The sequence below is a fragment of the Sapajus apella genome, unplaced genomic scaffold (assembly GCF_009761245.1).
Source record: "Sapajus apella isolate SASKATOON/1434 unplaced genomic scaffold, GSC_monkey_1.0 scaffold22, whole genome shotgun sequence".
NCBI lineage: Eukaryota > Metazoa > Chordata > Mammalia > Primates > Cebidae > Sapajus > Sapajus apella.
Window position 1 is genome coordinate 10,618,797 of NW_022436962.1, and position 27,969 is coordinate 10,646,765.

A 27,969-nucleotide genomic window follows, 5' to 3' on the forward strand; every position below is an offset into this window, starting at 1 on the left:
CTCCAGGTGAGGACCGGGGCTCGAGGGGGTGGGGCCAGACGAGCTCACGTGATTTGCCGGCAACTGGAGCGCCCGCCCCGGCCACCAGCTGTCGGTTCGGTTGCGTTACTGGGGAGGCGCCGGGGCCAAGGCAGGGAGGGATCATAGGAGAGATCGTAGGGTGAGCCACAGCTGCGCAGCGCCGGGTAGGGTCTAGCGGGCTGGATGAGGGGGCTGCGTGTCCCCGGGTGAAGTGCGGGGCGAGGTGTTGGTCCCTGGGCACGGCAGGGAGCGCGGACGTTCTGGGACCGGCAGCCACAGCCGGTGTTTGGGTTGGAGGATTTGTGTGGTCAGCGGAGGAATCGTGTAAGGCTCTTGAAGCCGCAGGACCTTCCGTCCTCACCAGCCCCCTGTTGTCTGAGTTTGGGGCATGAGCTCAGGGGTTTCCCACTCCAGTTCGAATCAGGGCTTACCCCTCTTTCTGAGGTGACCTTGGGGAAGTCATTTACCACCTTAGCTCTCCGGTGTTTTTTAGACTGAATTCCCGAAGGTAATTGGGGAGAGGGTGCGGAGCAGGGCTTGAGAATGCACCGGAGCAGAAAAAACGACGTGCGAAGGTTGTCTTGGGATCCAGTTACTGTTTTTCCCTCAGGGAATATGTTCGAGATTTTCCCACGTCTCTCACTCTTCTTTCTTTTCTTTTTTCTTTGAGACGGAGTCTGTCTCGCTCTGTCGCCAGGCTGGAGTGCAGTGGCGCGATCTCTGTCACAGCGACCTCTGCTTCCCTGGCTCAAGAGATTCTCCTGCCTCAGCTTCCCGAGTAGCTGGGATTACAGACACGCACCACCACGCCCAGATAATTTTTGTATTTTTAATAGAGTTGGTGGTTTCACCATGTTGGCCAGGATGGTCTCGATCTCTTGACCTCCTGATCTGCCCACCTCGTCCTCCCAGAATTCTGGGATTACAGGCGTGAGCCACAGCACCCGGCCTCACTTTTTTCAAAACTGAGTCCTACTGTTAGATTGGAGTTACTTTTTGGTAATGAACTTGGTCTATTTATAACCCACCCCACCCCAACTGCTGCTACTACTCTGCCCAGATTCTTAAAACTAGAATCTGAGGTCATGAAAGAACTTCAACATGCCACTTAATTCGATGAATCTCAAATTTTCAATCTGTAAAATGAGAAGAAGAAATAATGGTAGCAAAATCTGCCTAATTACAAGATTACTGGAAGCACTGAAGAACATAATGTCTGTAAATGTAGACTTGTAAGTCAGCATACAAATGTAAGGCTCTAGTGCAATTCTTTTTATAGGTAAGGAAACAGCGCTAGAGAAGAAGCTGTTAACTGGGAGAAACAGGACTGAACTTGACTCTTGGCCTAGGGTGCTTTTACTTATACCACACGAATCCAATGCACTGAGTGTTTTGAGTTATGTCTTCTTTCTTCCCCTTCCCCCTTTTTTTTTTTTTTTTTAACATTCTACTTCTCTCTTTCAGACATCTGAAGAGCTGCCATGTCTGGGGCATCTTCCTCAGAACAGAATAAAAACAGCTATGAAACCAAACCCCCAAATCTTCGAATGTCAGAGAAGAAATGTTGTGAGTTCTGGTAAAGAGGAGGGACTGCTCTCTCTCAGCATTTATCTTGGGAATATAGTTATAATCCTGGACTCTGCTGCGTGGTGGGAGTGATAAATAATTCTTTGACATGGAAATTTAATACAAAGTCTCCAGGGTGGAATGTCCTGTCTAAAACAAGTAGACTTAGTGAAATGTCTGTTCTTGGGGCTAGACTACCGGTGTAGCCCAGAAGCTTCTTACTGCTTTCTTAAATGGAATCTCTGTCTCCTGGGATGTTTGCACACTGGCTTCCTGATGGAAGTTAGAACAAACTTCATTGTACGCGCGATAAGTAAGGTACAGTTGCAGGTGCAGGAATTACTTGGAGCTGGTAATGTTAGCAGCTTTATCTGTTGGGCTAAGTTTTGGGAGACTGCTGTTCATTGTAGAAATTGCAGAGGGAGCCAGTGCTGCTTGGCTTTATTTCCTACAGGCCTGAGGGGAATGAGCCCTGACACTTGGCTTCTCATGGTGTCTTGGGCATCTTACTTTCTTACAGGTTTAGCCTTTGTACTTGGTAAACTGTTTTCCCTGTAGGCTCATTTATTTGAGGACAGCTTTCACCTGAGCATTTCCATGCTTGTCTTTTAGAGACAGCAGGAGGGTTTGTGGGGAGATGAAGCATGATTTCCTGTCCCCATGCATCTGTATTTCTAAGCATGTTTATAGGTTGCATAGCTTCCCAAAAGGTCTGGGATGCTGTTCTCCACGTGTTTTGGGGAACTTCAAGGAATGCTAACTCTTGCTTCTGCTTCTGGATTGCACCTTTCCTATGGAATCCTGTCAGTTCTTCTCACTTCAGTGGAGATATATATATCACAGCAGGTGGAAACAGCCAACCAGCATGAGACCAGGACTCGTCTTATGTTCAAAGCTTTCCCCAGAGCCTTGACCTTGATGTTTCATGCCCTTGTCAGTTTCATGATTAATGATGATAATCTCTCTTCACCTAGCACCCATGAAGCCTGCTGGACAGCAGCGGCTGGCTAGATGAGATAGTGGGGTTGGCACAGTTAGGGTCTACAATGAGGGTCTCTTTTCTCTGCCAGGGCAAGGAGCCAGGTGCTAAGGGCAAAATACCCCACGAGAGATAACTAGTATAGCATGAGGTTTGAGTGTTGCCTCTGGAGTCACACTGCCTGGGTTTGAATCCTGGGTTTATGACTTCTTAGCTCTTGAACAAGTTGTTTATCCTCCCCATGCCTCAGTTCACTTTTTTTAAAAGTGGGGATACTAATAGTATCTCCCCCAAGAGTGATGTGAGGATTAAATAACTAAATGTAGGAGGGCACTTAGAAGACTGTTGGGCATATAGCTAGTGTGTGTTATTTTTCACAGGTGACTCAATCTGCCTGTTGCATTTATTCCTGTAATGTTTATATTGAATCGCACTCAGATGGTGTATTGGAAGCTCACTATTTAAAAGAGGCCTGGGAAGAATTATTTTTTTCAGTGAAGAATGTTTTCTCCTCTTGTTTGACAATTTTGTAACCCAGATTGGGGATCTGGGACATGCCTCTTAAAGGGAGATACACTCCTGTTACTAGGGTGCTTGATCCAAAAGAGAGGTGGGGCTGGGGGGTGGAATCGATAGTTGTGGGAGTCTCTGACTACATGATGCCCTGTGTCAGTCCTAGCTTTGCTTTTTTCTCCATGGTAGGAATCTCTTCTCCCTGCCTTCCTAATTCTTTTGCAGTTCATCTGCTTTGAGGGCTTTCAATTAGTCAAGGAAACAGTAATCCCTGGTTTCTTTCCTGTCTTCTAAACTCGAATTCCTGCTCTGGGCTCTAATCTCTTTTTTCCAAGCTCTAGCTTCTCTAAACACCTTTTTCTTAGAGAAGAAGCAGCTACTGTGGTTTATTTACCCCATTCTCTCCCCCTCCCAATCAGGCTGTGAGACTGTTGCAGCCATAGCCAAAGGAGAAAATACAGTTCTGAGGGTACGTGTTCACTTACTTCCTTTTCCTCTGGAGCTGTACTTTGGAGCAGGTTCCCCTAGCTGCTTAGTGCTCACATCAGCAGCTGCTTTATTACTAGCTTAACTGTTGTCCTCTTGCTGCTAATTACACCTGTGTTGGCCAACTTTGACTCTGGGAAGTGGCTGGGCTTAAGGATTTCAGGGCTGCAGAATGAATTTAGGGAGTCATTCTAAGGAGCATTACTGGGACTTCAGCTGCTCCAGGGATGAGGTGAAGAGGGGCTACTGGCCGAGGTGACTTTAAGGTGCTCAGAGGACTGGTTGCAAGTCTTATGAAAGCAGAAATGGAGAAATCTATATGCTTTTTTTTCTTAAAAAAATTTTTTTTGAGTAGTTCTGAAACAGACAATTTCTTCCATTTATCTTCCCCTAAATATGAAAGCAATGTGTGTTCATAAAAAATTGAAACTACAGAAAGAATTTTGAAACTACAGAAAGAATTTAGAAAGCAAAGTAAAAAAAACCTCCTATCTCTTCCATGTATGATTCTTTTAGACATCTTATTTTGATATATCCTATTAATAAAAGTAGGTTCATATTGTTCACATTCTGTTCAGCTGTGATTTCCTTTTTTTTTTTTTTAAATAACTTACTGTCTTGTGAACATCCTTTTCATGTGGGTAAACTCAAATTTACCTCATTCTGCATTGTATTGATATGCCAGCTTTCCACGGATGGACATTTAAACTGTTTCCAGTTTTTCATCATCACAAAGAGTGCTGCAGTGACCATTCTTACACATACACCTTTGCACATTTGTGTCAGCAACTTTTCCTACAGAAATAGAAAAGATAGACACATTGGAAATGTTCATCAGTATTACTAATTTGCCCTCTTAAAAAGTTCTATATTGTAAGCTGTTTTCACTATTTGAAGATATTTGATGGAAATTGGGCAGTGTCAACTATAGCCTAGCGGTTAACTGAAATATCAGCTTTCTTAGTGTTTGACTGTAGTTGTATGACCTTGGTTATTTTGTGCCTGTCAACTGGCAGGAGATAATCAGCAGTTCTGACTTCTGATGAATAAAGGTAAAATATCACTAATGAAACATGCTTTATGGGCTGCATATTTCTAAATGTTATCTCTCTTTAGAACCAATAAAAGAAGATGATCTGGGTTATCAACAGACTGGGAACCATTGCTCTCCTAGACCATCCTTCAGGATTAGGATGGAGAGCATAGTTGGGTTTATTGTGAGGGTAGCTTTGTCAAGTGCTGACATGGGGCACGGGAGCTGGCAGCTGGGACTGAATGGGCAGTCATGAGACCAGGAGACTGGTCAGAGCCCTGACCTTGACTGTCTATTGTGGGACCATGGGCAAAGCTCTTAGCTTGAGTTTTTCCATTTACACAAGGGAAGTTATCAAGTCCTCTTTTTTTTGTTTTTGTAAATACTTCTTTTTTTAATCTATTTATTTATTTTGAGACTGGGTTCTGAGACTGGCTAAGTTTTGTATTTTTAATAGAATTATGTTTCACCATGTTGCCAAAGCTGGTCTCAAACTCATGGGTTCAATCAATCCACCCACCTTGAGCTCCCAAAATGTGGGATTACAAGTGTGAGCTACCACGCCTGGCCTCAAATCCTCATTTTATCTAGGCAAATTTGTGAAGGGAAAATAAGTTTGAGAAAAGTAGTTGAACCTGGCTTAAAGCAGGTGGAAGAAAATTTCAGGATCAAGTAGTTTTCTATTGTATGTCAAGAGTGGGTTACATTGTCTCTGAAATTAATCAGGTGGTGGTGGCAGGTAGTTTTGTTTTTTAACAGGCAGGACAGAATGTTCCTACTTTTGCCAGTGTGGCAATTTGAGATAGGAAGTGTGGTTGAGTTTTGTACTCCAGAAAATGAGAAGCCCTGGTTGTAACAGATGTGCATGAGTGTGTTCCAGGAAGAGGCGAGAGGTGCGTTGCTGGAGAGCTCTTGGGAGGTCCCTGGTGGATATAGTTTTTTTTTGTTCTTAGCATTCTCTGTCCACATGGGTAAACATAGAGCAGCTGGTTCCCTGGTTGCCTTCAGAGCAGCTCCCAAGTATCAGTTCATGTTAAGCTTTAGGGAGGGTAACAGGACCTTTGGGGGAAGTGCCTAATGGGCTGGAAGGTGTGGACACAGCAGGCCTAGGAGTGAAGGTAATGAGCCAGATCCTGGGGGATTGAGAGGAGGCGTTGAGCTGAGCTGGAGAAAGTGAAGACTCAGGGGATCTTACTACTTAAACCTGAGGCAGCTGATCCCATGCAGAGGCTATCTGCCTGTTAGGGGTCAGTGATCAGGGATTAATGCCAGCTGAGGCTGCAGGATACAGTGTGCTTGCCTTTGAGTTCCCTATTTGGACAGAGATGAAAATCACTTATGTGGCTCTTTTACCTACCTTGGAGAGGCTCCTGCTGAGAATCAGGAATTTTCCATGTGTACAGTGGGTAAAGGGCTAACAGCCAAACCCTCTGACCCCAGGTCTGGGCCTCCACTTCTTCCTCCTCACCACTAGGGTCATTCTGATCCTTGCCAAACACCCTTAGGAAACTCTTCCTTCCGAGGTTGGTTCTCTACCCAGGCCCCTCCACCCACTTCTCCACTGAGATCTTTTTACGTTTATTTCTCAAAAAATGAAAGTTGTATTTCCCATGTAAGTACCTCCAACTTACGGAATAGTTTCTTAATCACACAAGGTCACTTAGCCCCAGGCAGAGAGGCAGCCGCAACTTGCAGGGCACCTTCTGGGAGGCAGTAGTGGGAAGTGGAAGGGAAAGATGTTTCTTCCTTTTACCCCATCCTGTGCAGGGCCTTCCCTCATTGGAGCTGGCAGAGCCTGAGCCATCCCAGGTGACCTCAGTGCGGTTCTTGGCCCCAGGACAGTGGCTGGCAACAGTGCAGGTCCTTCTCCCACCTCTCCTCTGCAGCAGGATGGGCAGGGAGGAGCCAGCCCCTATGAGCAAAGTGATGAGGAGCCTCTTTTTATGGAGAAAAGCTTCAAGGAGGCACAAAGATCACTGTTCTAGTGCCAGCTGTACCCTTGACTCATTTTGTGTCCCTAGACAAGTCAGCTATCCCCTGGACATCATTCGCCCTGCCTGTCCAGTGAGACTTATCTCTGCAAATGAGCATTCCCGAAGTAAGTTAATTTACTAAGGAAGGGTAAACTGTGGACTGTTAATGCTTCTCAGTTGTCTTGCTTTTACGTGGGCCATGGTGGCAGGTTGGCCCTCATGCCCTGTGTGGGCTAGCTCTACCCTGAAGTTTCCTGAGGTCTATTCAGAATGTGTATCAAGTAGGCTTTCCCACTCAGTCTCCCTATGGTTTAGAAATTCTGGCTTAAAGAGGAGCTCATGGCCTGAGTGCAAAGGCCAAAACAGCTTGAGGCAAGGCTTTCTGCAGTGGACAAGCTAATTCTTATGCATGGTTCTGAAGGGATGAGTGGGATCCTGGAGACAGAAACTCCGTTGGACCTATTACAGGAGCCAGCTCAGTTCTGCACTGGTAGAATCTCCAAGCATTAGACCTTCCTTCACAGCTGTATCATTTTTATATTGCCAGGCATTCTTCTGTTAAGGAGGATGTCATTGCTTTTTTTTTTTCTTTCTTTTTTTAAGACAAAGTCTTGCTCTGTTGCCCAGGTTGCAGTGCAGTGATGTGATCATGGCTTACTGCAACCTTGAACTCCTGAGCTCAAGCAATCCTCCTGAGTAGCTGAGACTATAGGCGCACACCCCGACACCTGGCTAAGTTAAATACGTGTGTGTGTGTGTGTGTGTGTGTGTGTGTGTGTGTGTGTGTGTGTAAAGAGACAAGGGTGTCTCTATGCTGCCCAGGTTTATCTTGAACTCCTTGCCTCCAGAGATCCTCCCACCTCAGCCTCCCAAATAACTGGGATTACAGGCATGAGCTGTCATGTCTGGCCCTGCCATGGTTACTTACTTTCTTATCCTTGCCACTTTTTCCCCTCTTTCTACCTTGGGTACCTCAGTGAAGACCTCAGACGTGGAGAGGAGACGTGTCTTGGTTTGGGCATTTTCTGGAAGTCTGCTCAACCCTTTAACTCTGTTTCAGGAGGCCTGCCTGATATCTCCTTGTCTTCCCAGACTTCCTGAACCTTTGCTTTTCTAGAGGTTTATGAAGATAAAATGAGATTATGACTATGAAGTTCGTAGCTCAGTGTATAAACCTTAGTAGGCCCCTAGTCATTTCATTTTATTTTGTTTCATTTCCTTCTAGCGTGGGCCTCCTACATGACCAACTCCCCGACTCTCATCGTTATGATTGGTTTGCCAGCCCGGGGTAAAACCTACGTGTCCAAGAAACTAACACGCTACCTCAACTGGATTGGAGTGCCCACCAAAGGTAAGTGTGGCTCATTCCTCAGTAAGGGAATTTCTTAGTTCCTGGGCCTCACAGGTCTCTGGGAGACTTATTCTTCCTGGCATCAATGCTATAGGGTGCTTCTGGAAGAAATAGCAGTTGCTTTCTGGTTTACTGGAGTTATTCTCTGTTCCCAGACTTGTCTCCTTCTGGCATGGGTGGATTGGCCTAGTTTTGAGGGAATGCCTTTGATAGGACTATTAAGATTTAGAAGAGCATAGGGCTGTACATTTTCAGAGGTCTTACATGTATGTTATCCAACCCTAGCAGTGTCTCTGCGAAATAGAGTTGCTGAGGAAATGGAAACCTCAGACAGCTTAAGACTTGTCCAAGGTCTAGAAAGTCAGGACTTGAACCCAACTCTTTTGACTCTTAATCTGATGCTTTTTCCAACCTGCCATGCTGCTTTTTTCATCCCCTTGGCCACTCCAACATTAGGCCAAGCAAGAAGTCCCATTTGGTGGGGCCATCATATTGTTTTGCTGCTGAAGGATTTGGGTGTCTTCTGCAGTGTTTAATCTTGGGGTGTATCGGCGTGAAGCTGTCAAGTCCTATAAGTCGTACGACTTCTTTCGGCATGACAATGAGGAGGCCATGAAGATCCGCAAGTGAGTCTTGTTTAAAGCCTGATCTCCAGGTCAGCTCTTTCTCGGCTATTGTGAGACTCGGTGTGACAGGGCTTGGTATCATCTCAGTAAATATCTTATGGGGAAGTTAAGTGGAAGTTACCTGATGGGCAAGTGACCTTAGGCTTGGGTGGGCAGAAGAACAGGACTCAGGGTGATACCTGTGTGCTTGCAGGAGAAGTCTAAAGAGGGATAAGATCTGTGCATTGGGGCAGGGACAGGAAGGGGTTATAGGATGGTGTGAAGAGCCTCAGTGAGTAAGCTGAAAGATCTAGTTAGAGGAAGGTTTTCAGCTGTGGGAAACTAAGTGGGTAGGGATATGACTCCTGTAGCCACCCGAATGTTTGTGTCTCTCACTGTGTTTGAGCTTAGCTCTCCTTGCTGGTTTCATTTGCTCTCCTGGCAGACAGTGTGCTCTGGTGGCGCTGGAAGACGTTAAGGCGTATCTCACCGAGGAGAATGGTCAGATTGCGGTAAGCTGTACCTGTTTCTGCTTCTTTCTGGTCCCCACCCTTGCAGCAGCCTGGCTACCCAGCCCCACCTTGAGTCTGCCCTGGTGGGGACAGACTCTGTTCCATTTCTCTGTTCCTGCTCATTTACCTTGTGTGCGTTCTTCACAGGTGTTTGATGCCACCAATACCACCCGGGAGAGGAGGGATATGATTTTGAATTTTGCTGAACAGAATGCCTTTAAGGTAGGATCTAACTCCATGCTGGGGGAAAAAGGATGAGTAGAGGTGGGGAGTCAGGCTCTTTGACTCTAGTGAGTGAGGGCAGGATGGGATATCTGAACCTCTTCTCTCAGAGCATACCCCCAGTCCTTGAGTGTTTTCTTTCAGGTCCTTTCTCAGACCTTTAGCCTGTGTGTTTGAGGCCCAGGGGAAGTGGTAAGAGCTATGAGGAGGACGTGAAGGCCACTTTCATGAAGAAAATCCTGGGAGATGTGGTGGCTGGGTGGGATAGATGAGCATGTGCTCTTAATTGACAGCCTGATATTTTCGACTGTTTATAACTGCCTTCTCTCCGTGGCCAGGTATTCTTTGTGGAATCTGTCTGTGATGATCCTGATGTCATTGCTGCCAATATCCTGGTGGGTGACACCCCTACCTGTCATCTCCTCTTCACCTTTTGTGCTACGTGTGTGTGTGTGTGTGTTTTCTGTGGGGAAGGGGTGTTTTGGGTAATGAAAGAGAGAAATGGACATGTTTAACATCTCAAAGAGATCTTTTCTATCTGCCAGAGCACCATCTGGTACTTCTATGCTCTTCTCTTGGGAAAGGAAAATGGGGTTTTAGGGAATCAAGTAAAAATTAGCTCTTGAATGGAAACCAGCGTTTAGGTTGTAGGAGTCTTGGCACTGTGTTCTGCGTATTATCTGGGTGCTGAGACCTAGATGTTGGAATAAATCAGCTGGGTATGGTGGCTCACGCCTGTAATCTCAACACTTTGGGAGGCTGAGGTAGGTGGATTGCTTGAGCCCAGGAGTTCAAGACCAGCCTGGGTAACATGGGCAAAACCTTGTCTCTACAAAAACCACAAAAATTAGCTGGGTGTGATGGCACATCCCTGTAATCTCAGCTAGCTACTTGGGAGGATTACCTGAGCCTGGGAGGTCGAGGCTGCAGTGAGTTGTGGTTGTGCCACTGTACTCCAGCCTGGGTGACGGAGTAAGAACCTGTCTTTAAAAAAAAAAAAAAAAAAAAAAAAGGAATGAATCAGACTCTTCATTTCAGGACTTACCTACAGGAAGTTTATCTCCTCAGCAATTGTCCAGTGTTCCAGTCAGTGTTCTATACATCGAGCTCCTCATGCCCTGTGGGGTCACAGCATAAGATAGTCCACATTGGATGGGTTGTGCTCTGCTAGGCTGAGTAGATATCCATACATGGTCTCATGCAGGTGCTCTCCCAGCAACTGGAACTTGGGATCATCTGAGGAAGAGGCATCTGGTCCCAAGTCAGGCACTGGGGTCATGTACCCTATTCTGAGTGGTAATGGGGAAACACTGGAGCCTATTCTGTTTTCTCAGGAAAGTACATAAAGGGATTGGGGCCCAGAAGCAGCTTCGGCTGCGTGACTGCCTCTGTCCTGCAGCCAAGTGCAGGCACATGACTCCCCAGTTGTCTTTACTTTTTTGGTTGCCAGGGTCACAGGATGGGGGAGGGGGTACTCAATGAGTGGAGTGCCAGTGTTCCAGTGAAAGGCGACTTTTATGGGGTTATTTTTATAGCAGTGGCTATTTGTAGGAGGGCTGTTAAGGGCAGGCCTCTGACGAAGCCTTTACTGTTCCTATGATTTTAGGAGGTTAAGGTGTCCAGCCCTGACTACCCTGAAAGGAACAGGGAGAACGTGATGGAGGACTTCCTGAAGAGAATTGAGTGCTACAAAGTTACCTACCGTCCCCTTGACCCAGACAACTATGACAAGTAAGGCTTAAGGCCATGGTTTGAAGGGCCCAAGGCAAAGGTCTCATCTGGGAAAATAACCCTTCTCCCTCTATTCTCTAACTTCCTTCTGATGATCCAAATCTATAGTGTTAACATCACCCCAGGGAAATAAGGTATGGATTTGTGGCTTTTATGTGGGTTGCATCTCATACACGAAAACCGAAGTGGTTTTTTTTGTTTCTGTTTTTGTTTTTGAGATAGGATCTTGCTCTGTCATCCAGGTTGAAGTGCACTGGCGAAATCAGGGCTCACTGCAACAGCTGCCCCCTGGGCTCAGGTGATCCTCCCACCTCAGCCTCCCGAGTAGCTGAGACCACAGGCGTGTGCCACCATACCTGGCTATTTTTTGTATTTTTAGTAAAGATAGGGTTTCCCTATGTTGGCCAGGCTGATCTTGAACTCCTAAATTCAAATGACCCAGCCGCGTAGGCCTCCCAAAGTGCTGGATATTACAGGTATGAGCTACCATGCCTGGCCGGACGTGTTTTTTATCATTAATTTTTTTCTCTCTAGTCTCTAGAGCATGATTTCCTCAATCTCAGTGTTGTTGGCACTTTGAACTGGGTGATTCTTTGTTGTAGGAGCTGTCCTGTGCATTGTAGGATGTTTAGCAGCTTCCTTGGCCTTTGCCGACTAAATGCCAGTAATACCTCCCAGCTGTGACAACCAAAAATGTCTCCAGACATGGCAGATGTTCCCTGGGGGTTAAAATCACCCCTGTTTGGGAACCACTGCTCCATATCTCAATGCCAGGCTTCATGCCTGACTCAGAGAAATATCTGATCAATGCCAGCCATCATTACTGTGGAAGCATCTGTTGGTAGCATGGTATAGAATATAGATTAACTTGTCATGTGTGAGGATATTAGCTGTAACACAATACCAATTCCATGTTGAAGAAAGATGGTGTACACATGGAAGTCTACAGGAATGTGGCCTCGTAAAAAAGCATGCATTTAGGGCAGTTAACAGCTCTATTCAAATAATACAGACCTGCAGCCAAGCAAATGGCCCATTTAATGTGCATGGCACACTTAATACAGTGGTCTGTTTAATGTTTTGAGCCTTTCAGTTCCTTCAAGTGGGTTTCCCAAGATCCCCTTAATATGGAGACTGAAAACCACCTCTTGGTGGTTTGGAATAAAAGTATTCTTCAGCTGGAACAAAATCTCACCTAGAAAAACATTCAGAAGAACACACACACACACACACACACACACACACACACACACACACACATACATGTCTCTACATATATATACATGTGTATGTTGGTAGATGTTACCTCTGGCAGTAGGGTGATGGGTGATTTGTATCTGTCCATCTTTTTTTTCTGAATTTTTGACTTAAAATAAGCACTTACAACTGATTTTTTTGGGGGGGTGGGGGCCGGAGTGTCCTGGTGCAATTTCAGCTCACTGCAACCTCTGCCTTCCTGGGTTTAAGCGATTATCCTGCCTCACCCTCCCGAGCAGCTGGGATTACAGGCACCCACCATCACACTTGGCTAATTTTTGTATTTTTAGTAGAGACAGGGTTTCATTATGTTGGCCAGGCTGATCTCAAACTCCTGACCTTGTGATCTGCCCACCTTGGCCTCCCAAAGTGCTGGGATTACGGGCATGAGTCGCTGCGCCTGGCCATACTTACGACTTTTATAAAGAGAACAATCCCATGTTGACCTCAAGGCAAGCAATATCTGAAAGTATCTTTCCGAGAAGCGTGATGAGGCAGACGCAGGGAGTGTGTAGACACTGCTGTTTCTGCTTCTGCTCCCTCCTCCCTTTCCCTCATTGCTTGTCATGCCATATTCTGCCAGGTCTTGACTGCCTCGAATGGGACTTAATCTTCTCACCAAATTTCAGGCTTAGCAAAATCTTCAGGTCACCTAGTCTCTAGCCCTTGATGGGAAGCCTGAATCCTGTTTATCATATTTATGTACATTACATGGCACAGTACAGGCACTGAGGAAATGGTACAGACTGACTAGAAGTTCAGGAAATTGTACTTCATTTTGGTTTTAAGGAGTAATTAATCTCCTACCATTTGATTCCATAAATGTGGGTGTGACAGGGGAGTGGAGGAACAGCAGCTGGGAGCCTGCAAGTCCCTGTAGAAATCCTTTCACTCTGATTCTTATTCTCAGATTTTCATACCCAGGGAATTTTTTTTTTCTTCCCTGTCCCAGGGATCTTTCTTTCATCAAGGTGATAAATGTGGGCCAGCGATTTTTAGTCAACAGAGTCCAGGACTACATCCAGAGCAAGATAGTCTACTACCTCATGAATATCCATGTCCAGCCTCGTACCATTTACCTTTGCCGGCACGGAGAGAGCGAGTTCAATCTCTTGGGGAAGATTGGGGGCGACTCTGGCCTCTCGGTACGGGGAAAGCAGGTGAGTAATTAGTCAGCAAACTGGATTTTCTAGGCTTAGAGTTAGAAGGGCATGGCTGAGGTCATCTCTTTTATCTCCTTACTTAAATCCTATTTGGACTTAGGCCGTGGTTTCATAGTCAAGCAGGTGATCAAGTTGTGCTCTTGCTACTGTGTCTAGCTTTGTATTGAAGTGTAGATAACTTGGACCCATTTCTGCTGTGATCATTCAGCCATCAGATACTTATTGGGCATAACTTGTGTACTCAGCAATATACAGGGTGCTCCAGTGAAAGTTCATTTCCTCTTGGGTTTATACCCAAGAGGATTTTGACCATGTTGTCCATTAAAGGCCAAGTTAGCAGGCCGTGCGTGTGTGTGTGTGTGATTTTTTTCCCTTATTTTTTACTTTTAAATTCCAGTTTGCCCAAGCTCTAAGGAAGTTTCTGGAGGAACAGGAGATAACAGACCTCAAAGTGTGGACAAGCCAGCTGAAGAGGACCATACAGACTGCTGAATCTCTTGGGGTGCCCTATGAGCAGTGGAAGATTCTGAATGAGATTGATGCTGTGAGTAGGAAACTCTGAAGGTCCAGAAAAGGCAATGAGAGTCTCATATTCAGGCAGGAACTCTGAGAAGTCACTATTTGGACAGTTTTATCTAGGGAACTAGAACCACCAAGTAAAAACTCTGAGGAAGCTGACTCTACCGCCAGCTCAGAGGCTCAGGGTGGACAACTGTACCTCCAATCGGGAGGCTCCTGCCTGCTTCAGTACCTGTGCCAATTATGGGACCCAAATCAATTTTTGAGCCAGGCTTTCTGGCACCTGGGGAAAGTGGGACTAACAAGGACTCACTTTGTTCCTTTGTATATTTGCTGCCTGGGAAAAAGAAATAGCTAATAACCCACTTCTTCACTTTCTGCTGAAATCATTTGGTCAGCTATTCAGGAAAAGTTTTTCCCAAGCTTTCTCTTGGCTTTCTCTCTTCTTGAGAACAAAAGTAGACATTTCTTTTTCTTTCCTTCCTTCTACCCTTTTATTTTTCCTGCAGGTCTCCAGTCCCTTCAGTTTCTCTCCTTCTCTGCTTCCTGTTCCTTTGAGCCTCTCGACTTTCTTGACCTATAAGTTCCCCCTAGTAGTAGGAGAACATGGTAGCTTGAGCTAGAGAAGTTGCTTCCTCCCTGCAGTGGTCCTCACCCTGCAAGTCACAGACACTCTTTGACACTCTGGTCACAGGCGGCTGTAATATGTGAAATGACCCAGCATAGTGCCTGGCACGTAGTGAGAAGCTAGCATTCTTCGGTGTCATCTTCCTTATTTGAGATGGGGCTGGTATGAGACAGTCTACCTCTTCAAGCCAGGTTCAGGTGGTTTTTTGCAGGGCGTGTGTGAAGAGATGACCTATGCAGAGATTGAGAAGCGGTACCCGGAAGAGTTTGCACTTCGAGATCAAGAGAAGTATCTGTATCGATATCCTGGTGGGGAGGTAAGACCCCTGTCATGTAAAGTGGCTGCCTGGGCCCTTGCTAAGGGTTTAGCTTTAATTTGGGGGAAGGACTGAATGTGATTTGGAGGGTCTAGGCATCATTTATCTTCCTTCCCTTGGGTCATTGCGGTTTCATTGAGATTAGACAATCGAATGCCTCGTTAACAGTCCCAGGGATAAGGGTGACAAAGGCATCCTCTGTGTTCAATATGTTTTAGAATCTACACAGTCATTTTTACTTCTTGTTTTCCTTGTACTCCCTCAATCCCACCTCCACATAAGCAAGTGGAGTCACCAAGTAAATGTATGGGTTAGGAATTATTTCCCGATCATCTTCAGTGTTTTCGGCTATTTCCTTGTCAAAGTGGCTTCCATACGCTAGGGATGTGTGAGGCAAAAGTAAATAAAACTGAACAGGAAATCCCTAGAAGTCTCTTGTTGTCTCCTGCATGTATTAATCTGTGGGAAGAAAAAACACACACACACAAGTTGAACTAACACTTCCTCATCTTGACCTATAATTTTCTTGGTCTGAATATTGCTCTTGAAAGATCTGAGTTTTCTCAAGAGATATCAGGGCTAGGGGCAGTTAGCAGGTGATAGTGGTGCAGTCACTGAGCCTCCAGGAGGAAAGCCAGCTGAAGAAGAAGTGGCCCTTAGACTCCAAGGTCCAGCCACTGACTTGGCTGGCAGCTTGCACCTGGCCTCCTGCCAGCCTGGCCCATTTCCCTCCACAGTCATACCAGGACCTGGTGCAGCGGCTGGAGCCTGTCATCATGGAGCTGGAACGTCAGGGCAATGTCCTCGTCATCTCCCACCAAGCTGTCATGCGCTGCCTTCTGGCCTACTTCTTGGATAAGGGCGCAGGTGCCTTTGAGAGAGGGGCTGGGAGCCACAGCTGGGCGAGGGGCTGGACTCACAGTGGCACCAGGACTCCTGGGAAACAGATCTCCCTGTCTTCCACTCAAATTAGAGTACTTTCTCCAGGCAGCAGTGTGGGGCTCCCAGCAGCCACTGAGTCAATGACTTGCTGAGTTCACTCTGCTGCTACAAGAGCTTCCAATGGAGAGTGTCTGCTGCTGGTGCTCCTTGATCCTGCCTGGTTTAGGGGCCAGTGTCACACTGACACTCCTGGCAGCATCAGGACAGTGGTTGAACATTCCCAGCCTGCCACGCTGCCTACTAGGCGGGTAGTCTCTTAGGAGCAGCAGTTGTTTCTGGGTAAAGGCAGTAAGAAGGTGCCGCTGCCTTCTTCCATATTTCCCTTCCTGATCTTCTGGAGCTACTGAGAAGCCTGCATTGTGGAGGCTGAGCTCAGCATCCTGAGCTGCTGGGAAGCTGTTGTGGCAGGCATTACTGGCCTTTGCTGTACCCAGATGAACCCCTTCCGTGGGTCCCTCTGGCTACAGTACTTCTTCCTGATTTGCCTGCATAGAATGATCTAAGATGGCCTTATTTCCTTCCTTAGCCACGCAGAAGATTGGGCGGCTTTGTGTTCTGGGGTTTAAGGGAGGAGTCGTATAACTCTAGGAGGTGGTCAGGGTAAGGGAGACTCATTATGATCTCCATAGGGTCTCCCGTCCACTAACTTGACCTTACTCCATAATACTAAGAAACTTCCCTCACCTGGTCTTTCTGCTTTCAGATGAGCTACCATACTTGAGATGCCCTCTCCATACCATCTTCAAACTTACTCCTGTGGCCTACGGTAACTATGCGCTTAGGGGCTGGTGGGAGCTGGGAATTGAGGAAGGTCAGAATTTTCTCTGAAGTTTGTCTACAGTTCAGCTTCATTATCCCCATGTACTTATATATTCCATCAGCGCCTTCTGTTTTTAAAGTTATGTGTGCGTGACTGTATGTATTGCAGAATGCATACGTTCCTTTGTGGTATGCTTTCCCATAATGAAACTAAAGAATTTTCCACCTGGGAAAAGTAAATAGCTAACAACCCACCTCTTTACTTTCTGCTTCTTCCTTAAGGCTTCTCTTTCCTCTGTTTTCTCAGGGTGCAAAGTGGAAACAGTTAAGCTTAACGTGGAGGCCGTGAACACACACCGCGACAAGCCAACTGTGAGTATTTTCCTGTGGTGAACACTCCCATTTCCCTGCCACCTTGAGGCTTTGAAGCTTTGGCATTAAGAGTCTGGGGTTTCTTTTATGTACGAAAGGGAACAGATTCAGAACTTATGTTTTACATAGTTTGCTAGGTCTGAAAGAGATGTTGGAATTATTATTTTTTAAATTAGTACCCATTTCATGAGTCTTAAACTTGAATGTTGGCCCCTGGAAATTCAATTAAATATGGAAAGCATTTGACTGAAGAGAAATGCAAATTACCACCCCCTCCAAGCCCAAGTGTTCCTTCAGAAAGTAGAGTCCAGAGGAGCCTATAAGGTTGGGGACCAACAGGCAGAGGTTCATTCCTGGGTCTGTCCCTGGTTCTGTGTGGTCTTCAGTAAGCCTCCTTCTCTCTTTGGGTCTTTTTCCTGCTTTGGAATGTTATGCTCAAGGAGCTTCTCCCCTTTAGCTCCCTGGTGCTAGGAGGCCAGGTCACGGCCCATGCCCTCTGAGGGACCCTGTGTGCAGAGGAGCAGGAGTGAGGAAAGCTGTTGTGGTTACAAGCACGTTATTAACCTGTATGAGTGAGCTTTTGGCTTGGCTTTCATTTGTGTGGTGTCGCTCCATTTCCAATCAGAACAACTTCCCCAAGAACCAAACCCCTGTAAGGATGAGAAGGAACAGCTTTACGCCTCTGTCCAGTTCGAATACAATAAGGCGTCCGAGAAATTACAGTGTTGGGAGCCGGCCCCTCAAGCCCCTCAGCCCTCTCCGTGCCCTGGACATGCAAGAAGGGGCCGACTAGCCGAAGACCCAAGTCAGCATTTCGGTGGTGTGACTGTGTGTTTCCCTCCAGCCCTGGCCTCCTGCCCTTGTCACTAATCATCAAGGAGTCATTTAACTTCCTCCCTCCACCCCCACCCCTGACACTTCACCATTAATCTTAACATAGAACGTGAGGTTATGTGTTTATAGGACAACCTTAGCTGTTCTCCAGTCTGAAACATCTTTCCACCCAGGGGCAGGTTAGCAAATTGGGTCTTTCAGGAAAGATTCTCAGATGGAATGGTCTGGAGGAGGAGGAAAAAGATACATTCCATTGGGGCTGAACATGCCCCACGCTCTTGGTTCTTCTCTGTGTTCCCTGGTGTCTTACTTCACTAATGTCCTCGTGTGGGTAAAGTGTTGGGGCGATGGAGTGTGGGTGAGTGGTGGGGGGACAAAATGTCGATTCTTCCTTCACTTCTGTCTCTTCAATGTGTGTTTTCCTCACAGTGCTTACTTGACTGCTTTCCTCTCCCACTTTCGTGTCCCCTCAGGATTGTCCGGTGTAATGCATGGCATTGTGGTGTCTGTCTAGGAAGGAAGGGGTGATTGGCAAGAGACAATTCTGGCCCAGCTGATGCTTTCTGCAGCGGGTCCAGATGGATCTGGACTGGAGGAGTCTTTCCTTTCCTTTCTCCCTTCCTCTCCAGCCAGGTCCTGCAAGGGCCAGCCCAGGCTACAGAACATCCACAAAATACTCTGGAGCTTGCAAGTGTACATAGGGTGAGAGCTCTTGCCTCCTTTCATGAGAAACTGTCCTAAGTCTTTGATGCCCTGGGGGAATCTGGCTCTGAGGATGTGGGAAATAGCTTGGCTTTTATTTTTAACTTAGGGTCGGGCCTGGGTCTTTTGAGGTCTGCAGGATGGGGTTTTGGAGAGCAGGGTGGGCGGCAGCTCATGCGGAGCTTTTGGAGACCAGTCACGTCTTTTCTCCCATGGTTCGCAGGTTCTTTGCCAATCACAGCAACTTTTCCTGCCAAAGTCAGTATTCTCTGGGGCGGTTTAGAAGGGCAGTTAGATTTAGGAGCCACCACTGATGTTTAAATTGCAAAAGGCAAGAGGCAGAGAAGAGTTCACTAAAATGGCTTATTTTCACATAATTTCACACCCTGTTTAAGAATAAAGACACGTCAAAACAAAATAGTTTTTACGTTAGCATTCATTTCCCAAATGTGAAAAAGCTTGGTGATGAATTTAATCTCTCTCATTGGAGTGTTCTTTTGTTCACAAGGAGAAACTGTCTCATCTTGAAGTCCAGAGAAGTCCTCGGAACCCTGTGGGATCTAGCTCTTAACTGTTTCTATTTATCTAGTCACTTCTGTCATTTCATTTTCTTTGTAGGGTTAAACAGAAAATGTTTAGAGAAGGAATTCTTAGCCCCTTGATGACCATGATGGCTTGTTCTCTTTTCCAATTTTGCATGCAAAATGTACGAATATATGTATGTTTTTCTGAGAGGCAAGTTTAGAGTTCTCAAGGGATTTTAAAGAGATAGGTGACTCCCCACCTCAAAGTTACCGGCTCGTCTGCTTCCATGGTAATGGAAGACCTTTTGTTGTGGTTCTCATCCAGGAGTACTCCTTAGAATCCCCTTTAGAATTGTTGAATCATAAACATGCCTGTGTCCACCTTACGCCTAATGCTGACTCACAATCTCTGGCATCTGGGTCTGGACATGCATGTATTTACGTAGCTTCCTGGATACTTCTGACATAGCCCAGATTAAGAACTCCACCTTAGGAAGTTAGGTGGAAAAATACTGGGATAGTAGTTCCTCAGACAAAAGTGTCAGCCTAGGAATTCTGAATTTCTCAGTGCTTAAAGGACAGTTCTTTGGGTTTGATGTTTGAGCAGATCATAATATTAAATGATATAACCCTCTGGAAGGCAGGCTGCTGTGTTTTAGAGGGTTATTCTAGGTTCTAGTCCCATCTTTAATCCTTACCATTGCTGAGCGATGTGGAAGAAATCACTGAATTAAATAATTGTCCCTAGATAGCAGCTGGGGATTTTAAGCACCCTGGAGAGAGCTGCAAACTCTGCAGGATGATAAAGTTGTCATCACAGGCAATAACTCCCTGACCCCGAGTCTTTTACTCCTATGTCCCAAGTAGGATACCAGAGCCAGCTTCTAAAGACTGCTTACCTAGATTCATCTCAAAATTATGTCAAAGATGTAAAGTAACCTGCTATTCCTGTTTAGTGGTTATATAATATGTACTGAGTGTCTTTGTGGAGCTTTGGGCTGGTGGGGGCAGGGACAGGAGAAAGACACACAGAAATAGAAGAAAAGGTTATCGCCCAGAGGAAGATTATTTTAAGAGACATGATGTAGTTTGTAACAAATGAGCATTTGCAATATAGCAACACTCTGAGTCTAGAAGTGCTCACCAGCACATCGCTTCTCCTGACTTTTCTGTTGTCCTATGGCTACGAGACTACAAGGATTGGGGGATGGGATGCCTCCACCACCACTAATGTGAGAAGGAGATACGTCGGGGAGGCATGTTTGGCACTTTTACAAGGTTGCATTGTCTACATTTGCTCCCAGTTATGTAGCCCAAATGGGCATTCAGTCTTTTCTTCTGCTGTGAGGTGAGTGTAATTCAGAACTAATGAACGAGAAGAGGGAGCACTTTGATCCACAGATTGGATTAACACTGTACCTACTCTTAGCAAGAGGAGACTTGTCTAACAAGCTAGCATTGTGTTAACCTGTCAGTAGCCCCAGCATTTGAGACAGGTCACTGGGATGTTCACTCTGGCTCTCAGCCTGACGTTAGGTCCCCACTCTCCCCGTGCCAGTTTGCTTTCCTCAGAAGAGGAGCTGAGGGGTGTCTTATTATCCTCAGATAGAACATGAGAAATTAGAATTTGACAAGCAAGGGCTTCAGCATCCTTTGGTTTCTAAAGCAAGATCCCTTCAGAGAAGTCCAGCAGGAAGAAACCAGGAGAATGTAGAATGGAAAAGAACTTTTACTCCACATTTTAAAGAAGTTCCATCTCTACTTCTCATCTTTTCTCTCCTGGTCTTCTTACTTGAATGCATGTTGTAGTATATACACATTGCTATGATTGTGCCTATCACAAGTCCTACAATATAAAAATGGACTTAAAAGTACTCTCTGCTGAGGCCATAGGTTTTATGTTATGAGAAATAGATAAAGACATTAGCATTTAACCTACTGGAATAAGCTGGTGGTTGCAGCTTATTACCTGTAGTCCCAGATACTTGGGAGGCTGAGGTGGGAGGATCACCTGAGCCCAGGTGTTTGAGACCAGCCTGAGCAACGTAGTGAGACCTCACCTCTGAAAAAAATTTTTAAAAATTTACTTGTCTAAAGTGGGGAAAGGGAAATTATTCTGTTTTCTTATTCTTGCTTCAAGTCTATGAGAGATTTGAAAGAGAAATCTAAAGCAGATTTAGAGAACCTGCTTCTCTTCTTATCTCCTAATCCCTAAATTGGAATTTAGCTCTTATCTGTATTGTTTTTGTTTCAGTAAAGGGATGATTTTACACTGAGTTGGAAAGTGGAATAAGGAAAGCTCCTAAAACCTTGCACTGTGCTGGGGATCTGCCCCATAGCTTTGGTTTTGGTGTTTTGTTGTTGTTGTTCTTGTTTGTTTCCGAAGAAGTTGGAGTTAAGGATACAATATGTCTGTACCCCTAGACGGAATGGCTGAATATTCCATATGAGGATATGCGTAATCCTCTTTGCAACCCACATTTGATCTTCAGAGATGTTGGCGTTTTGAAGAAACATGATATAGCTGTTTGGGAATAAATTCATCTATGTTACTTTTTTTGTGTGAGCAAGAGATCTTAATTGACAGAAACTCCTTGGTGGTTAGGGTGGCCAATGGCAAGGGAAAAAGTATCCAGTAATCAGAGAACTGCATCTGGGTTATGTAGTCTTATGCATATTTCATGGTCTTTGCCAAGCCCAGAAGCCATATTGTGTTCATTGTCAAGAAATTTGATTGCTTTGCCCAGCTTTTCTAGTATGGATTTTGACTTATTAAAAATATATGACGACCTGAACAACATTGGTTGCAACATTGGTGGGTCACCCCCAAGGTAACACAGATATCAGAAGTGTGTCTAGGGATTTAATTTAGACCCATACTGTCTAGGAGATTGTCTTTAGTTGGATCTCTGTGCTGACTGACCAGCAGACTTTAGAGTCTGTGTGCAGACTGGAAGACTCTAGTGGTGTCTATATGTCAGCCAACAGGTAAACTAGTAGGATCTGTGTGCTGACTGACACCAGTAGGATCTGTTTGTCACTGACAGACTCTAGCAGTGTCTGTGTGATGACTGACTGGCTGATTCTAGTAGCGTCCGTGTATTGACTGAATGAGAAACTCTAGTAATGTCTGTGTGTTGACTGACTGACTCTGACTCTAGTATCTGTGTGTTGACTGATTGATACTCTAGTGGTATCTGTATGTCGACTGACTGACAGACTCTAGTAGTGTCTGTGTGCTGACTGATAGACTAGTAACATCTGGGTATTGCCTGACTATAGAGTCTGTAAGCCGACAGTCACAGTCTGCCTGCTGTCTGATTGCACCCATTGAAGTGTATGTATATGTTTGTAATTCTCTATTAAATGTGTCTAACAAAGAAAGAAATTAAGCACTCCAGATGTTTCCTTTATAGGGGAGTTCTGTATACTATGATTTTAAATAGACATTTCTTGTATAGTAGTGGCCAAATTCTCCTTATTTTGTAAAAGATGAAGGTTGCACATCACTGTTGTGGTATTTTGTGAACTCAGCTAAGGGAATGCCTGTTCAGAGCCTGGAGTTTTTACCCTTACTTGAGATCATTTCATCCACTCCCCTGCTTTAGGGCAGAACTTCACTTTTGCTGTCTGTTTCTGAAGCTTCTGTGTCCCCAGCTTACCCTGTTCTGGAATGCTGCATTCCGTTGGAGAGCGCTGCTGTTTTTAGTCGGCCATGCATTTGGCTTTTACACTGAATCTAATAAACAAAAATGAGAAGGAAATTTGGCGTTCAGAAATTGATTTTAAGGGCTGGCAAAAGTATTTTTTCCAGTAAGCCTTTCATTGGATATCTGTGACCAATGTTTACCTACTCAATGTTTTTGTATCTGAATTGCTTATGTACATTTTTTATTGTGTTGACGTAACAAGAAGATCAACTTATGCGGGTATGGTGATGGTTTTGCTATGGCCAAAGCAAAGGGCTGACCAAATACACAGTGCCCTTTGGGAAGGGGAATTGTGTGGGGCTGAGCACCTCTGGGTTGAATGGGTATGGGTCAGATTGGGTAGCCTAGGAAATAGAGTTCTACTGCAGATTTCCGAGGCACTGCTCTGTTGAAAGTAGGAACATAGGTCTTTAGCAACATTCTGATTTAATCAGGTGTTACTGATAACAAAGTGTGCCACTCAGATCCATTTAAGGTGTTTTAAACTGTATTTGAAATGTGTTTTTGTGCGTGTGTGTGTAGAATGGGTAAATAAAATTGTTGAGTAACTTGAACCTATCAGAAGGCTTCTGGGTTTTTTGTTTTGTATTTTCAGTTGTGTTTCCCATCCCTTCCCCATCCCTAAAACTTTGCCTCATGCTGTGCAAGGATTCAGACTCAGACAAGCCAACAAAGTTCTCACTGTTTTGAAGACCATGGTATAGCCATGGCTCTCTTCTGCCACCTTCCGGGGAAGATAGGAAGAACATTAGGGAAACTGCATGAACTTCAATAGTTCCGTGTACCTGTTGGTACTTATGCAAGAATTAAAAAACAATTACATTTCATTGCACTATGCAGTAACTCCCATTAGCAACATGTAACTCATGTTATCTATTATAAAGAAAACATTTGCAGATTTTTTTAGCATTTAGTGGACTGTTGCTCCTACAATGTGATTTACCCATTTCTAAAGAGATTACGGTCAGTGGTATAAAACAGCATTTCATTTCTTTTGGGACAGGAAATGCAGATGGGATTGTTTTACTGTTCTCAGGCCTTATTCCTTGTTACCTTAACAAGGACCAGAAGCTCATTAGAAATGCAGAATCCTAGGCCCCATCCCAGGCTTCCTGAGTCAGAATCCTCATTTTACCAGGACCACCAGGTGATTCATATGCACATTTAACATTTGAGAAATACCATTCTTGGGGAAGAATTTCCCACAAGGTAAAATGTTAGATGCCAGTTTATGGGAAGAAGTTGATCTGCCCTGATGACTGATTTCAGAATGGATTCCTATAACTACAACAGTAGGAACCCTCCTCAGAAGCCAAGTAGCCCTGACTACAATGCCACTTTATTGGCATGGTCTTTTGGCTGACATAGCCTACACGACCTTCTTCTACCAAAGGGATCCTGACTGCTTCTGCTTCATATCTTGGGTATGTAGCTTATGGTCCAGGTCTGAAAGGACTGCCTGGTCCAATATAGTCACGAGGTCAGCTCCTCAGGGAAAGAAGCCCATGACTACGCCATTCGAGTTTGCCTGACTCCCCAGAGTCAAGGTGTGTGTGTAGGCATGCCAGTGTGTTCATGCATGTGTGTGGATGTGGGGATGAGGAGGTTAAGGGAGGAGGGAAGGTAGGGGAAGGAGTCTGCTCTACTTTTATGTTTGCTGCTTGGCCAGTGGTGTAATAGCTTTATGTCTCTTCCGCTCTGGCTCGTAGGCAGCAGAGACCACACTGGCTGTACGCAGACACCCCTCTGCAGCGTCCCTCATGCTGGCTTGCTGATGATGTGGAGGTTCAGGCCACACCTCTCCAAAGGACTGGGATCTACTGAAAAGCTTGGAATGTCAGCTCTACAGAGGCTAGAACAGGAAGTTAAGTGGGAACTGGACTTTTGGGGCCACCAAAATGAGACCTGGAGAAACAGCACCACATTTCCTTCCCTTTTGCCTAATAGGAATATCAGTTATACTGAAAATTAAACTTACCTGTGCCTCAAAACATTTAGCAACGTGAACCAATGACTTTTTATCATCTCTTTGCTGGGTTTGGTCCAAGTTGGTCAATCTCATTCTGTATAGACACTTAACATCCTACCTGTGACTGTCTGCATCCTTTGCTGGCTCTTTTTTTTGCCTGGAGTGCACATGCACCTCTTCAGAGTTACCTTCCAAGTGAGAAGACTGAGCTCCAGAAAGTCTTTCCTATGCAGTAAGAGCTGGTCCCTGCATCTGTTCCAGGAGAGCAGGCTAGAGTCCAGTATACATATGCTAGCAGTTACCATTGCCACGTTGGAAACAAGAGACAAATCGCCAGGTGAATGGAGGGTGTTCTGAGAAATTCAGTCCCTAAGACCTCTCTTCTGCAGTGACAGAAGAACAGGTGTCAGTAGCAACCTTTTCATTTGGAGAAGTTTTTCTTGTTCCAGGCCCTTCCAGACAGGATCTGACTACAAGACTCCCCAAAATGGTACCCATCTTCTAAGTTCCCTTTTGTAACTGCTATAGTTTCTACTTGATACATGTGCCTCTCATAGCTGAAGATGGGGCTGTGTAGTTCTCCTGGGTGGTTGGGAATGTGGGCTAGAGAGAAAAGCAGAGTGCCATTTATATGACATGAGTAAGTCAAGAAAGCTCCCTATCAGGAGTATTTTGGCTTCACAACAGGTGGAAGGATACATGCCCCTCTGTGGGGTCTGTCACCATGATGCAGTCCTTGAGAAAGGTGTGGCTGTGACTTGGAGAGCAGCAGTCTTCTGATACCTGCCTCTTGGCCACTTGTCACTATTGTGGTCACTGGTCTTTCAAGTAAAAGTGAGGGTGGCAGGGTTGTGGCCCAGTGCCTCAGTGCATTAGTCATGCAGTTTCTCTTACAGATAAATCAGATAACTCTTTCCCAGTGATTGTCAAATGTATGAATGTATCTCTGTAAATGTGATTTTGACATGTCACTGTTCCTGAAGGAGAGTATGGAATCCCCAAAGGATATTATATCTTGCAAGGAAAGTCTATTTTTTTAAAGAATAGTATGTTTTTAGCTTTATTTTTCTTTCTTTTTTTCCTTTCCACTCAAATGCTCACTTGCTGGGCAAAAGGGTGAGTAGCAAGAAAAGTAATGAAATGTAGCTTTTCTCAAATGGTTCTTTTATACTGTGGATGATACAGGCCTCTATTACCTAAGGTGTGATGAGCTGGGCTGCAGGCAGTTTAGCATCCAGCAACCAGGAGCTCCTTTTCTACACGCAAAGCTGCCTTCAGGAAGGCTTCTTACTCTGTAGCAGATGATTTTCATCTGGCTGCCCACCGCATGCTGTACTGTAATGATTTTGTTGTGATATGGGTTTCTCTCTGCATCAAAAACTGTCTTTTGATGATCAGACAATATACTTATTTATTCTATCCGTGTAAGGCATTTTTGAGTCTTCATGTCACTATTTGCATGTATTTAATCAGAATGTAATGTAATTTATGTTGTTGGTTTTTGTTTTGTTTTGTTTTGGTAGAAATTTAGGTAGTTTGAGCTTTTAAGTTTAATGTCATATTAATTTAAGTTACTTTTCCAGAATGTAGATATCTGTCTTCTGTAAAAGGAAAATAACAATGTTAACAGTGGATTTTTTGAATACTTTTTTTTTCATTGATTTTTATTATAAGTGTAAACCAAGAGATGCATTTCTCTGGAGAAAAGTTTATCTTCTGGATTAATAAAATCATGCTAAAATACATGAGTAATATGTATTGCTTTTGTAATAAGAAAATAAAATTATTTTAAATTAAAAATGCAATTAATTTTAAGGTAACACACAAAAGGTAACATTTGGTACCTTATGCATATGCAAAATATTAATAACATTGTCCAAAATGTGTTTGAAACTAGCTTCTTTAAGATGGTTTCCAAATTATGAGATTGTATGTATATTTCCAACTAATAATTTTAACCAGTTCAAATTCTACCAGCATTTCAAAATGATATCTGTAAGATTCTGACTACCACACATTATTGACATCCTAGAGTTTCATTCATTTGTTTAACAAATATTTAGCGACTACCTGTTAGTTGCCAGGCAATGACTAAAACAAAGTCCCTGACCTTTGTCTAGAATTTATTATTGGAAAGGAAAGGTTAACAGCGGGTCTATAACCTAACCCATCTCCTTCTACTGGGGATGCTTTCCCCGTCATGAATGACCTTCCAAATAATGTTAGGTAATGGTTACATAAATGTATATGGTAAAGCACCTTGGAACACTCTTTGAGGTCAGTTGCAATAGAGATAAAATGAAATGTTCCTAATAACAACAGCATTTCCAAATTCTTTAAGTTCAAGGGTTCTTCTGATAGAATGAAAATGACTTGCAAATTCTCCAATTTGAAATCAAATGAGAGACAGTGGTTATAGGTACTGATGAATACACTGAGCTTTAACAATCTAGCGGGTGGACTGACAGCAATGAGGATGTATGGTCAAGGTGCAATTGCCTTGGAAATATCTCCAGGCACTTCCAAGTGTTCTCTGGTTCAGCCATCAAGTCATCATTCATAAAAGGCTGGGTGTCTGGAATCATTCTCAGGGTTTTACAGAGAGGTAAATGAGCACTATTACTGACCTCAACACTGTGGGAATTTTTTTATAAAGCCAATGATATCTCAGAACAAGGTAAGTGCTAAGACCCAACAGACACATGCCACACTATTTTAAAATGTTGCTGGTAACTTAGCAAAGATACCAGCATTAGAAAATGACTACTCAGAGAGTGCTTCGGTGTTGGGTGATGGTCATTGTTTGCTTTTCTCCTGTAGCTTTGATTATTACACCATTTCTCAAACTTCTCCAAGGTAATCTTTCTCCCTCTCTCTCTCTCTCTCTCTCTCTCTCTCTCTCTCTCTCTCAAAGAACAATGTGGCCGGGTGAGGTGGCTCACATCTGTAATCCCAGCACTTTCAGAGGCCAAGGCAGGTGGATCATGGGGTCAAGAGATCGAGACCATCCTGGCCAACATGGTGAAACCCCATCTCTACTAAAAATACAAAAATTAGCTGGGCATGGCGGTGCACGCCTGTAGTTGCAGCTACTCAGGAAGCTGAGGCAGGAGAATTACTTGAACCCAGGAGGCGGAGGTTGCAGTGAGCTGAGATTGCACCACTGCACTATAGCCTAGCAACAGAGTGAGACTGCAACTCAAAAAACAAACAAAAAAAAGAAAGAAAAAAGAAAAGAAGAACAATGTGTTGGATTCTACTTCATAGAAGAAGGTGGCTACT

The 27,969-nt window shown here is 44.7% G+C and overlaps 1 protein-coding gene across 13 annotated transcripts; it reads left to right on the forward strand.

The window, feature by feature from the left end:
* Positions 1–28: 28 nt before the first annotated feature.
* On the forward strand, positions 29–26,432 carry PFKFB2 (6-phosphofructo-2-kinase/fructose-2,6-biphosphatase 2). Of its 13 annotated transcripts, none has more exons than XM_032289056.1 (15): positions 29–160; positions 1,486–1,587; positions 7,797–7,922; positions 8,452–8,548; positions 8,973–9,039; positions 9,187–9,261; positions 9,600–9,656; positions 10,868–10,992; positions 13,202–13,409; positions 13,810–13,956; positions 14,771–14,875; positions 15,613–15,742; positions 16,521–16,583; positions 16,884–16,948; positions 24,428–26,432. In XM_032289056.1, the coding sequence occupies exons 2-15, from the start codon at positions 1,503–1,505 to the stop codon at positions 24,491–24,493; spliced, it is 1,416 nt and encodes a 471-aa protein (XP_032144947.1). In that variant the 5' UTR covers positions 29–160; positions 1,486–1,502; the 3' UTR covers positions 24,494–26,432. The 13 variants fall into 13 exon arrangements, 12 of the variants coding, with proteins under 12 accessions (XP_032144947.1, XP_032144946.1, XP_032144948.1 ...); XM_032289055.1 differs by lacking the exon at positions 24,428–26,432 and adding an exon at positions 17,574–23,276; XM_032289057.1 differs by lacking the exon at positions 24,428–26,432 and adding an exon at positions 17,574–23,276 and having other exon boundaries at positions 43–185; positions 8,379–8,548.
* The last annotated feature ends 1,537 nt before the right edge of the window (positions 26,433–27,969 follow it).

Coding starts and splice junctions, on each gene's coding strand:
- PFKFB2 (XM_032289051.1), top strand. CDS start 6,489: ATGGGCAGGGAGGAGCCAGCCCCTATGAGCAAAGTGATGAGGAGCCTC. Junction 7,923..8,451: donor GATTGGAGTGCCCACCAAAG/GTAAGTGTGGCT, acceptor TGTCTTCTGCAG/TGTTTAATCTTGGGGTGTAT. Junction 16,584..16,883: donor ACTTACTCCTGTGGCCTACG/GTAACTATGCGC, acceptor CTGTTTTCTCAG/GGTGCAAAGTGGAAACAGTT.